The 13,862-nt window shown below is 44.9% G+C and overlaps 1 protein-coding gene across 3 annotated transcripts in view; it reads right to left on the bottom strand.

Moving 5' to 3' along the window:
- Positions 1-13,862, bottom strand: part of tmcc2 (transmembrane and coiled-coil domain family 2) — a 170,095-nt gene that overhangs the window by 30,302 nt on the left and 125,931 nt on the right. For all 3 annotated transcript variants that reach the window (XR_011587495.1, XM_070859235.1, XM_070859236.1), the window contains exons 3-4: positions 9,928-10,273; positions 2,579-3,167 (exon numbers count right to left, since the gene is read on the bottom strand). Coding sequence is in view for 2 of the 3 variants with exons in the window: in XM_070859235.1 (XP_070715336.1) it covers positions 2,579-3,167; positions 9,928-10,273 (935 nt within the window). In the remaining variant the exon portion in view is untranslated. The remainder of the gene's footprint in view (positions 1-2,578; positions 3,168-9,927; positions 10,274-13,862) is intronic.

Genomic DNA, 13,862 nt, shown 5'->3' with positions numbered 1-13,862 from the left:
CACCTTATCGAATGCCTTCTGGAAATCCAAATACACCACATCCATTAGTTCCCCCTTATCGACCCTGCTCGTTACATCCTCAAAGAACTCCAGGAGATTTGACAAACATGATTTCCCTTTTATAAAACCATGCTAACTCTGCTTGATTGAATCAAGCTTTTCCAAATGTCCTGCTGCTGTTTCCTTAATAATGGACTCCAGCATTTTCCCAACGACAGATGTTAGGCTAACTGGTCTATAGTTTCCTGTTTTCAGTCTGCCTCCTTTTTTAAATAGGGGCGTTACATTTGCGGTTTTCCAATCCGCTGGGACCAGGGAATTTTGGTGGATTACAACCAATGCATCCACTATCTCTGCAGCCATTTCTTTTAGGACCCTAGGATGCAAGCCATCAGGTCCAGGGGACTAGTCCGCCTTTAGTCCCATTACTTTACCGAGTACTACTTCTTTAGTGATAGTGATTGTATTACGTTTCTCCCTCCATATAGCCCGTTGATTATCCCCTATTGGGATGCTTCACGAGGGGAAACCCAGGCTAACCTTTCCCCCTGCCTAGTTTAGATGTGCTTAGGCCCAGTGCTGCAGCCCCAGCCGAGATCCACCCCAGGTAGCTCTGGTGCACCTTAAAAGCAATTTGATGAAGGAGGCTTCTTTGTCTCCAGCAGTGCCGGCTTGCTCATTATGAAATTAAAGGGGCTCTTCAAAACGGTGAACATCACATATTCTGACAGCAACATATTGGAGTGATCACAAGGCCGTAAAGTCACCAGAGGGGTCAGATATCATCTAAAATGCAGCTGGACAAAGATTGCATTAGAGGAGATTACTTCGTGACCTCGATATGAAATGGGTCCTTTCGCCAGGGGCTATATTATTTCATAGGTGTCAGTGAAGCCTGAATGCACTCGTGCTGCAGTTTTAGGAATAAATTTAAGCATGTTGACATAGCTACCATATCTTGTATCAATTTGGGGCTCGTAAACCTTCTTTCGCCTACACGTAACTTGCATGCTGATAAGAACATAAGAAATAGGAGGAGTAGGCCATTTGGCCCCTCGAGACTGCTCCACCATTCAATAAGATCATGGCTGATCTAATCATAGGCTCATCTCCACTTCCCTGCCCGCTCCCCATAACTCTTTACCATCCTTATCGCTCAAAAATCTGTCTATTCCACCTTAAATAGATATAATGACCCAGCCTCCGCAGCTCTTTGGGGCAGAGAATTTGCAACCCTCAGAAGAAATTTCTCCTCATCTTAGTTTTAAATGGGCGGTCCCTTATTCGAAGACTATGTACCCTAGTTTTAGTTTCCCCTATGAATGGAAATATCCTCTCTGCATTTACCTTGTCGAGCCCCCTCATTATCTTATAAGTTTCAATAAGATCACCTCCCATTCTTCTGAACTCCAATAGGCCCAACCTACTCAACCTATCCTCCTAAGTCAAACCCCTCATCTCCAGAATCAATCTAGTGAACCTTCTCTGAACAGCGTCCAATGCAAATATATCCTTCCTTAAATACGGAGACCAAAACTGTACACAGTGGCCTCACCAATACTCTGTACAGTTGTAGCAGGACTTCTCTGCTTTTATACTCCATCTCCTTTGCATAAAGGCCAACATTCCATTTGCCTTCCTGATTACTTGCTGTACCTGCATCCTAACCTTTTGTGTTTCATGCACAAGGACCCCCACGTCCCTCTGTACTGCAACACTTTGCAATTTTTCTCCATTTAAATTATAATTTGCTTTTCTATTATTTCTGCCAAAGTGGATAACCTCACATTTTCCCACATTATACTACATCTGCCAAATTTTTGCCCACTCACTTAGCCTTTGCCGATTTTGTATGTCCTCCTCACAATTTGCTTTCCCACCCATCTTTGTATCATCAGCAAACTTGGCAACATTACACTCGGTCCCTTCATCCAAGTCATTTATATAGATTGTAAATAGTTGAGGACCCAGCACCGATCCCTGCAGCAGCCCACTAGTCACTGTTTGCCAACCGGAAAATGACCCATTTATCCCTACTCTCTGTTTTCTGTAAGCATGGATTGAGGATTGGCTAACTAATATATTACCCCCAACCCCGAGAGTTTTTATCTTGTTCAGTAACCTCTTATGTGGCACCTTATCGAATGCCTTCTGGAAATCCAAATACAGCACATCCACTGGTTCCCCCTTATCCACCCTGCTCATTACATCCTCAAAGAACTCCAGCAAATTCCTCAAACATGATTTCCCTTTCATAAAACCACGCTGACTCAGCTTGATTGAATGAATTATGTTTTCCCAAATGTCTCACTACTGCTCCCTTAATAATGGATTCTAGCATTTTCCCAATGACAGATGTTAGGCTAACTGGTCTATAGTTTCCTGCTTTTTGTTTGCCTCCTTTTTTTTTTAAAAATAGGGGCATTACATTTGCGGGTTTCTAATCCTGAGGTAACTGGGGTAAGAAAGGGGAAGGAGGAGGTGGTTTGCTGAGACAGGCCTATACTTGTACTTCAGGACCCGTATGGACATCAGTTTCCCTGCTCCTCAAGCCAATATCGAACTGTATGCTAGATACCTGTATCGTTCTTCTTGCAAACACTGCGTCATGTAGGCATAGTCTCTTTGTAGCTGTCCTTTCAAATCTTCCATTGCGTCCTCCAGATGCGATTGGCTATCTTTAATTTCGCGAAGCTCATCCAGGATAGTATCGAAATTGTTATGATGGCTGTCCAGTGTGTTGGATTTGGGGCTCCCCATGCCTCCAGCCCCTGCCCCAGAGTTACTCCCAGCTGCAGAGCCAGAGGTTGCACTGGAACACTCATCTTCACTTCCATACTTTGGGCTCGACACCAGCGTGGCGCTGCCGCTCAGAGTCCGGGCGGTCTCGTCCTGGTGGGACTCGTCCAGCGTGTCTTTCAAGTGGGCAATGTTGTCTGCGCTGCCAAACTTGTTCCGTATCAGGCTGGCAAACTCCCGGGGTTTAGAAACGACAGCCGTGTGAGTGGCTTGAGATAGCCCGGACAGGCCGCCCTTCACACCTTCCACTACACCTCCGCCAAATCCACTGATTCCAGCTCGGACGTTGGCGCCCACATCCTTCAGACCTTGCTGCATGTCCCGTAAAACATCCTTTGGTTGCCTCGAAAGACCATTTTGTTCAATCTCTGTAAAAGTTCAATTAAAAAAATTATATTATGAAACGTCTGTACAATTCAGCCTTTTTTTTAACCGTTAAATATGCAATGCCTCATAAATGCTCCCTTTCCCTCTTTTAAATCTTCAAGTGCTCTGGTTCACAGTAAAGGCAACCTGCTCCCAGCCACTCATCAATCCCACTCTGCAACTGGAAGTATACAACAGCATCAAGATTAACTCATTCTTGTAATTTCCCAGCCCCATGATGGAGCACACAACATTCATTCCATTCCCCTCCCCCCGCACCACCGATAAAACATTGGTAATCCAGAATCACTAAACAGAAGTACGAATTATAATCCACTTTAAATTACTGCTGTAATAATTGACCAGCTTATTGATGGAAGATCATTGGCACAAAAGGATCTATTCATCACATATGAAGCCGAGAAGTTATCCATTCATTTAGTTTTCTCTTTTTCCCATCTCTTTTGAAGTCCGTGACTGATACTTGGGTGCAGTTCCACAGGGTGGAGAGGGGTGAGGGAGGGAATTAATGTCAGCTGTGGCTCAGTGGGTAGCACTCTCGCCTCCGAGTCAGAAGGTTGTGGGTTCACAGTCCCACTCCAGGGACTTGAACACAAAAAAAAACCTAGGCCGACGCTCCTGAGGGAATGCTGCACTGTCGGAGGTGCCGTCTTTCGGATGAGACGTTAAACCGAGGCCCTGTCTGCTCTCAGGTGGACGCAAAAGATCCCACGGCACTATTTCAAAGGAGAGCAGGGGAGTTATCCCCGGTGTCCTGCCCAATATTTATCCCTCAATCAACATAACAACACTGATTATCTGGTCATTATCACATTTTTTGTGGGAGCTTGCCGTGTGCAAATTGTCTGCCGCATTTCCCACATTACAACAGTGACTACCCTCCAAAAAGTACTTAATTGGCTGTAAAGCGCTTTGAGACTTCTGGTGGTTGTGAAAGGCGCTATAGAAATCGAAGTCGGTCCTTCTTTCAATGCCTCATTCAAGTAGCCATTTCATGTGCGAGTCGAGATTGTCAAACTATTAGCTGTCCTCAGCTGACAGCCACACACACACACACACACCACAGAGACAGGCACACACACAGGCACGCACACGCACACGCACACGCACACACTGCAATCAGGATCACTGAATACCTATTGAGAATGGAAACCCCAACTGATGTTACTATCCTTAGCTCCGCTACAAATTGTGGTGTCGCAGCTGCTGCTCTAACCCTAAGCTCAGCACAGACGGAGGATTAAAGCTCAGACCTTCTGCTGTGTGCTGTTCTCCCTTGAGGTCAGTAAGGGAGCTATTCCTTCAGTTTCTGCTCCTTAACTATAGATTAAATGAGGACCGGTTAGCTAATTTACACTATCAACTAACGTTTTCAAATGGATTTCATGCTTTTAACTCACCACCTTTCACCTGCAATACTGTATTTAAAAAAAAATCTAATTAGATTTCAAATGACTAAACCCTAAATATTAACGGTGAACAAGGCCACAGAGGTCACAAGTAGTTTTCTATGAAGCTTACTCAGTACAGCTGGAGCACTGAAAATCCAGATAGGAAAGCATGGAAGCAAATGTCAATGGACCCCATCGAGTGCATTCCTTCCACAGAACATATACAATTTATCCTATTGTAGATTCCATCTCACTCTCCGAAGGATCATTCCTGGATAAATGCTGCCTGATCCCCAAAGATAAATTGTGCAAAACTTCTGAATCTTGAGCCTTGCCATCAGGATTATTCAACCCTGCTTGCGGAACTCCGCAGAGATAAGAAATTGGAGCAGGAGACGATCACTCGGTCCTTCGAGCCTGCTCCGCCATTCAATAAGATCATGGCTGATCTTCTACCTCAACTCCACTTTCTTGCACTATCTCCATATCCTTTGGTTCCCTTAATATCCAAACATCTATTGATCTCTGTCTTAAATATACAGAAAGACTGAGCCTCCACAGTCCTCTGGGGTAGAGAATTCCAAATATTCACCACCTTGAAGTGACAACATTTCTCATCTCAAGCCTAAATGACCGACCCCTTATTCTGAGACTGTGATCACTGGTTCTAGACTCCCCAGCCAGGGGAAACATCCTCCCTGCATCTACCCCGTCAAGTTCTGTAAGAATTTGCTCAATAAGATCACCTCTCATTCTTGTAAGTTCCAGGGAATATAGACCTAGTCTACTCAATCTCTCCTAATCAGGTAATCCCCCCATATCGTGCAATTCATTCTTGCCCCAGCAGGAATGAGAACCATTTTTTGTTCTGGAATAAATTATCAACAAGACAAGGGAATACACATTAAATGATATGACACTGAACAGTGACCTTGGAGTGCAGGTCCACAGATTCCTGAAGGTAGCAGATCAGGTAGATAAGGTGGTTAAGAAGGCATGTGGAGTATTTGCCTTTATTAGTTGAGGCATGGAATACAAGAGCAAGGACATTATGCTTGAACTGTATAAAACACTGATTCGGCTGCAGCTGGAGTACTGTGTGCAGTCCTGGTCACCACATTACAGGAAAGATGTGATTGCACTGGAAAGGGTGCAAAGGAGATTTACAAGAATGTTGCCTGGACTAGAGAATTTTGGCTACGAGAAATGATTGGAGATGCTGGGTCTGTTTTCTTTGGAACACAGGAGGCTGACTGCAGACAGGATTGAGGTGTATAAAATTATGAGGGGCCTGGATAGAGTGGGCAGGAAGGACCTGTTTCCCTTGGCAAAGGGGTCAACAACCAGGGGACTTAGATTTAAAGTAATTGGGAGAGGTTTAGAGCATTTATGAGGGGAAATTTCTTCACCCAGAGGGTGGTGGGGGTCTGGAACTCACTGCCTGAAAGGGTGGCAGAGGCAGAAACCCTCACCACATTTAAAAAGTATTTGGATGTGCACTTGAAGTGCCATAACCTACAGGGCTACGGACCAAGAAATAGAAAGTGGGATTAGGCTGGATAGCTCTTAGTCAGCCGGCACGGATACGATGGGCCGAAATGGCCTCCTCCCATGCTATAAATTTCTATGATTCTATCAAATATATTTATTCTTAAAATTATATTTTCCCAATTCCTAACCAAATATTTATCTAGCCTTTTTGAAATTCAGTATTGTTGGGAGTGTAAGCACTAAAGAAAAAACCCCAGATTATCTGGAATTAAAAAGTTTTAAAACTTTCCTAAAATCTTTAATTTCCATTCCTAGTCCCAGTTTCTATTTTGCTGTTTCACTTTCTATTTCGGGTGGGGGAATTCATCCACCCCCGGCCTTGGGTTTCATTCCGCTCACATCTTTCATTTTCTGTTTCCACAGAATTGATGGTGTCAGCGAAAACAAAACTCATTAAAAACATTTTGAGCGGAATTGATCCACTCCGCTAATCCGAACTTCAGTCCTTGTATCCACTTGGTTGCTGGGTTCTGAGGAAACGTTTCCTTGTGACGCTGTCCTGAGCGTCGCACATTACAGAAGTGTGAGCTCAGAATTCCATGCATTTGTTTGAATTGTTTGTACCCAGCAGGGGTGTGGGGGTGGGGCGGGGGGGCGATTATACACGCAAGTAGGACATTCAGGGAAACCATCTGGTATGATACAGTCATTCAAAGCAGCATATCCTTGGTTTGATTCTTGGTCTATGCTGAGTTAGGTGATCTCGCCCAGTGCACAGCCATCATCATAGGCAGTCCCTCGGTATCGAGGAAGACTTGCTTCCACTCTTAACATGAGTTCTCAGGTGGCTGTACAGTACAAGAACCAGTCTCTGTCACAGGTAGGGCAGATAGTCGTTGAAGGAAGGGGTGGGTGGAACTGGTTTGCCACACACTCTTTCCGCTGCCTGCGCTTAGTTTCTGCATGCTCTCAGCGACGAGACTCGAGGTGCTCAGCGCCTCCCAGGTGTCAGTGGGGATGTTGCACTTTATCAGGGAGGCTTTGAGAGTGTTCTTGTGACGTTTCCGCTGCCCACCTTTGGCTCGTTTGCCATGAAGGAGTTCCGAGTAGAGCGCTTGCTTTGGGAGTATTGTGTCTGGTATGTGAACTATGTGGCCTGCCCAGCGGAGCTGATCGAGTGTGGTCAGTGCTTCAATGCTGGGGATGTTGGCCTGGTCGAGGACGCTAACGTTGGTGCGTTTGTCCTCCCAGGGGATTTGTAGGATCTTGCGGAGACATCGTTGGTGGTATTTCTCCAGTGACTTGAGGTGTCTACTGTACATTGTCCTTGTTTCTGAGCTATACAGGAGGGTGGTTATTACTACCGCCCTGTAGATACAGTAGGGGCACTGCAAATTGCTTTGGTGCCCCATGGGTTCAGTAGGTTGATTCCAGGGATGAGGGGGTTGACTTATGAGGAAAGGTTGAGTAGGTTGGGCCACTACTCACTGGAGTTCAGAAGAATGAGAGGTGGTCTTATCAAAACATATAAGATTATTTTGGGGCTTGACAAGGTGGATGCAGTGATGTGGGGGGGGGAGACTAGAACTAGAGGGCACGATCTTAGAATAAGGGGCCGCCCATTTAAAACAGAGATGAGGAGAAATTTCTTCTTCGAGGGTTGAAATGCTGTGGAATTCGCTGCCTCAGAGAGCTGTGGAAGCTGGGACAATGAATAAATTTAAGACAGAAATAGACAGTTTCTTAAACGATAAGGAATAAGGGGTTATGGGAAGCGGGCAGGGAAGTGGAGCTCAGTCCATGATCAGATCAGCCATGATCTTATTGAATGGCGGAGCAGGCTTGAGGGGCCGTATGGCTTACTCCTGTTCTTATTTCTTGTGTTCTTATGTTCCAGTTCCTAATTGCGAACAAGTGACCTTTTGTGCAATGTGCATTTGTACAGGCATGGAGTGAGGACTGAATTAAGCTCGGTTTATGGTCTCCCACGCTAGAACAGCCAGCCAACACTCACTGTCCCAGGCCATCAAGTGGCCAAGATATCGGAAGATTGCAGGAGACACAGAACCGTACCCCCGGTACAAGTCAGCTCCTTCAGGACTGGAGGGGAAGCAAAAAAAATACATTTAAAAGCAGCAATGCTCAGGTGAAATAAAAGCAGAAAATGCTGGTGAAACACTCAGCAGGTCGCAGCATTTTCAGTTTTTATTTCAGATTTCCAGCATCTGCGGCATTTTGCTAGGTGAAGGCATTTCAAAGATACTCCGGAACAGGTTACTGATCTTTCCTGTTTAAAATAACTGGAATCCTTCATTTGGATTGGCCACAAGATTCCTAATGGTCCACTTACAATGATCTACCTAAAAACATTTACTTAAAAAAAAAAAGTTAATTTCAAGCTAATCTGAACTCAGAGTTTAGCATGTGAGTGGGGGGGGCAGGGTACTGAGCAAACTGGAGCTACATGTTCTTACCCACCTGTGTCTTGAGCTGGTTTCCAGGGCACTTTGTGAGACAGAAAGAGATGACTTAGTGAGACGATCGGTTCAGGCAGGAGGGAGATATAACAAGCTGAACTGAAGCTCCACTAGTCCGACACAAACTAGAGGATTTGCTTTTAACTTCAGAAGCATCCTCCTCGTCACTGGAAAAATTCGCCCTTAATTCTGAATTATTTTTATTTCTCTCTCAATTTGTCTCGTGTGTTAAAAGTCAAACTGAGCTCGCTCGGGTAGACAAATCAGGTCTCCTGCATTAATCAGTGACTCATCCTGGCAAGTCCATGTGTGTAAACTTTGGGAGAGGACATGATCTGGACCATTAGCAATGTCCCACACATCAGTAAAAGCCTGCCGACGTTCACTGTTTTGTGAGCACTGGTGCAACAACATGGTAAATGTGAGTCACTTCCTCAGGAGAGGATGCGAGAGAATTGGTAGAAGTGGATGACATAGTGGAGGAAGAGCATTCCGGGAGGACGCTGAGCACCTTGAGTCTCATCGCCGAGAGCATGCAGAAAACAAGCGCAGGCAGCGGAAGGAGCGTGCGGCAAACCAGACTCCCCATCCACCCTTTCCTTCAACCACTGTCTGCCCCACCTGTGACAGAGACTGTAATTCCCATATTGGACTGTCCAGTCACCTGAGAACTCACTTTTGGAGTGGAAGCATTTCGATTGGAGTCGATTTTGAGGGACTGCCTATTATGATGATGATAACCAAAAAAAGAGAGTAAGTGGGAGAATTAAAAAGTAAAACATTTTCTTAATGAAACTTAATAAATGCAACATAAACCCCTCTTTAATGGAATAGTTACCAAGATTAACCCTTGCCCCTTTAGTACTGTGGCTCCCACACCATCAGAATATAAAAATGTAAGAAATAGGAGCAGGAGCAGGCCATACAGCCTGCTCCGCCATTCAATAAGATCATGGCTGATCTTCGACCCCAACTCCACTTTCCCAACCGATCCCCATAGAGTCCAAAATCTATCGATCTCAGCCTTGAATATGCTTAACGACTGAACGTGCACAGCCCTCTGGGGTACAGAATTCTTAAGTATTACAACCCTCTGAGTGAAGAAATTTCTCCTCATCTCAGTCCTAAATAGCTGACACCTTATGATGAGACAATGCCCCCTAATTCTCGACTCCCTAGCCTGAGGAAACAGCCCCTCAGCATCGACCCTGTCAATACCCCTCAGAATCTTAGATGTTTCAATGAGATCACCTCTCATTCTTCTAAACTCGAGAGTTTAGGCCCATTCTACAGTCTCTCCTCATAGGACAACCCTCTCATCCCAGGAATAAATCTAGTGAACTAGCTTCAATATTAACTGCATCTCCAGTTTTCAATGTTACCTTTTAGTTTTCTGTGGTAGTGTTCTAGCTTCTTGTGCAACTGTGCAATGGTCTGTGCTGATTTCTGATTCTTCTTCTCAAAGACCTGCTTGATACGGGAGGCTTGCTGTTTGTCTGCATTGTTGGCCAGCTTCAAGTACTCTGCTACGTTATCATCCCGCGCAGTCTGCTCGATTTTTATCTGTTCTGTGATTTTCAGGATCTTCTGGTGAAGGTGGTCTATGGCGGCTTTCGTCTTATGAGGATCTGGCGTCCCGTCGGGCACGTCAAGGCTGATGTTGGTGTCTGAGCCCCCATGGCTGGTGTTTGCTGGCAGGCCCAGCGTACTCACATCTCCCTTTTCAAGCTGAAAGATGCAGAGAAACTTTGTTAAAGACAATTTGAAGCACACATATCCTTCTTTTCTCTTACAAATCACTCTCGTCTTCTCTTGAAGGTGCTGACTCATGCTGGAGTACACTTCCCCCAGACATCCGCAGCTGACCCGGTGACAATGGCCATTCACGTGTCAGTCTAGTCACTGAGCATCAGCGGGGACAATGAGTATCACAGCCAAGTCTATACAGATACACTTGCCAGCAGGGGCGACTGGATTGAATCAGGAAGAGGAACCCAGACAGATTTCACTCCCCAGCCCAGAAACAATCGTGGTTCGGCAGCCTGTTTTACACCATGCCTGATTTTCTTTTCCATTGAAGTCACACAATGTAAAATGAGTTTGCCATATCCCTATGAGCCCGTCTTGCACTACAGGCTCGAGGGGCTAAGTTCCTATCTCAGTAGTGCACAACATGAAGCCTGGCTAACAGACATTTCAATCTGATTAACAAATTTCTGTCAGCCATGGCTCAGTGGGTAGCACTCTCGCCTGAGTCAGAAGGTTGTGGGTTCATGTCCCACCAGAGACTTGAGCACAAAAATCTAGGCAGACACTCCCAGTGCAGTGCTGAGGGAGTGTGATAGTGTTGGAGGTGCCGTCTTTCGGATGAAATGTTAAACCGAGGCCCGTCTGCTTCTCAGGTGGACATTAAAGATCCCATGGGTCTATTTTGAAGAAGAGCAGGGGAGTTATCCCCTGTGTTCTGGTCAATATTTATTCCTCAATCAACATGACTAAAACAGATTATCTGGTCATTGTCACATTATTGTTGGTGGGAACTTGCTGTGTGCAAATTGGCTGCCGTGTTTCCTACATTACAACAGTGACTGCACTCCAAAAATACTTCATTGGTTGTCAAGTGCTTTGGGATGTCCGGTGGTCATGAAAAGCTCTATAGAAATGCAAGTCTTTCTTATTATTTCTCTTGTTGCCTTTGCTATCCACGATTTCCATAATTTATAAGGTTTTTAGTTATACGTGTACACACTCTGGCCTGTCAAACTGTACACCGAACCTATAGTTTGTAACAAGCTGTCATTTAATTAATTTATTGCCGCCAGTTCACTTATATATCCTTATTACAGCATTACAAATGAATCATTTGTTGTTCACTTTTTCCCCGCTTTAGGCCTCCACTACCATCACTCTAGTTACTAATAAATCCGGTAAGGAATTTAGAAGAACATTTTTTACCCAGACAGTGGTGAGAATGTGGAAGTCACTACCATATAGAGTTGATGAAGCGAACAGCGTAGATGATTCAAGGGGAAGCTCGGGTTGACAATCAGTAACCAGTGCCGCAGGGATCAGTGCTGGGACCCCAACTATTTACAATCTATATTAACGACTTGGAGGAAGGGACTAAGTGCAACGTAGCCAAGTTTGCCGACGATACAAAGATGGGAGGAAAAGCAATGTGTGGGGAGGACACACAAAATCTGCAAATGGACATAGACAGGCTAAGTGAGTGGGCAAAAATTTGGCAGATGGAGTATAATGTTGGAAAGTGGGAGGTCATGCACTTTGGCAGAAAAAAAAAATCAAAGAGCAAGTTATTATTTAAATGGAGAAAGATTGCAAAGTGCTGCAGTACAGCAGGACCTGGGGGTTACTTGTGCATGAAACACAAAAGGTTAGTATGCAGGTACAGCAAGTGATCAGGAAGGCAAATGGTATCTTGGCCTTTATTGCAAAGGCAATGGAGTATAAAAGCAGGGAAATCTTGCTACAGTTGTACAGGGTATTGGTGAGGCCACACCTGGAATACTGTGTGCAGTTTTGGTTTCCATATTTACAAAAAGATATACTTTCTTTGGAGGCAGTTGAGAGAAGGTTCACAAGGTTGATTCCAGAGATGAGGGGGTTGACTTCTGAGGAAAGGTTGAGTAGGTTGGGCTTCTACTCATTGGAATTCAAAAGAATAAGAGATGATCTTATCGAAACGTGTAAGATTATAAGGGGGCTTGACAAGGTGGATGCAGAGAGGATGTTTCTGCTGATGGGGGAGACTAGAACTAGAGGGAATAAGGGGCCACCCATTTAAAACTGAGATGAGGAGGAATTTCTTCTCTCAGAGGGTTGTGAATCTGTGGAATTCGCTGCCTCAGAGAGCTGTGGAAGCTGGGTCATTGAATAAATTTAAGACAGAAATAGACAGTTTCTTAAACAATAAGGGAATAGGGGGTTATGGGGAGCGGGCAGAGAAGTGGACTGAGTCCATGATCGGATCAGCCATGATTGTATTAAATGGCGGAGCAGACTCGAGGGGCCGTATGGCCTACTCCTGCTCCTATTTCTTATGTTCTTAGGGAGAGGATATGTTGATTGGGTGAGATGAAGTAAGGTGGGAGGAGGCTCATGTGGTGCATAAACACTGGCATAGACCAGTTGGACTGAATTGCCTGTTCCTTTGCTGTACATTCTATGTAATACTGCGTAAAGGACTGCTCCCTAACATTAAAAAAAAATTCATTCCTGGGATGTGGGCGTCGCTGGCAATGCCAGCATTTATTGCCCATCCCTAATTGCCCTGAGAAGGTGGTGGTGAGCTGCCTTTTTGAACCGCTGCAGTCTGTGTGGTGAAGGTGCTCCCACAGTGCTGTTAGGGAGGGAGTTCCAGGATTTTGACCAAGCGACGATAAAGGAACGGCCGATATATTTCCAAGTCAGGATGTTGTATGACTAGGAGGGGAATGTGGAGGTGATGATGTTTCCATGCAACTGCTGCCCTTGTCCCTTAGGTGGTAGAGGTCGTGGGTTTGGGAGATGCTGCCGAAGAAGCCTTGGCGAGTTGATGCAGTGCATCTTGTAGATGGTACACACTGCAGCCATCAGTCCTGAACTTGCATTTTACCAATTTGTATCTACGTCCTCTTGTCCTGCAGTCAATAGTGCTCAACATTAACCGTTCCTATTCCTCTTAGGGGTTTGGCTCGCTCATGCTGAAGTGAGTGATGGAGTCAGTGACGAACTAAATCCAGCATTATATTGCCCCTTTTATATTGCTACAAAGTAGGAGTGGCAGTACAACTATAGCCTCAGAGAATAATCAACCCGTACGCTCTTAAAGTGTCATCACTGCAGCTTTCAGATGAGATAAGATTCAAGAAAAGTAGTCAGACAGCATGACATGTAATGTGTGCAGACAGGAAGAACTTGCATTTACATAGGACCTGATGATCTCGACCTCAGGGCACCCCAAAGCGCAGTACAAGGAAATAGATTACCTTTGAAAGGCGGATATTTCAAGTAGACAAATGCAGCAACCAATTTATACAGTGCAAGGTCCCAACAACAGCAAACAAACGACTAGGTTTTGATGGCAGAAATAGAGCACTGTATTGAAATCAGGCTGGGGAAGGTATCAGAGATAACAGAAGAGAAAGGCTTGTTTTTACGTTCATGAAAGTAAAACAGCCACCGAAAAACATTTTGTAATCTTAATGTTACAACCCTCAAAGAATTAAATATTAAAACAATAATATAGTTTTTATGAACAGAAAAAGGCCATTAGGCTCAAAGGGTCATGTCTTGCTTTGTTTAACCCCAACCTCAC

Source organism: Pristiophorus japonicus, chromosome 17 (assembly GCF_044704955.1).
Source record: "Pristiophorus japonicus isolate sPriJap1 chromosome 17, sPriJap1.hap1, whole genome shotgun sequence".
NCBI classification, from domain to species: domain Eukaryota; kingdom Metazoa; phylum Chordata; class Chondrichthyes; family Pristiophoridae; genus Pristiophorus; species Pristiophorus japonicus.
The sequence above is the reverse complement of the archived record's forward strand: the minus strand, read 5'-3'. Positions and strand labels throughout refer to the sequence as shown.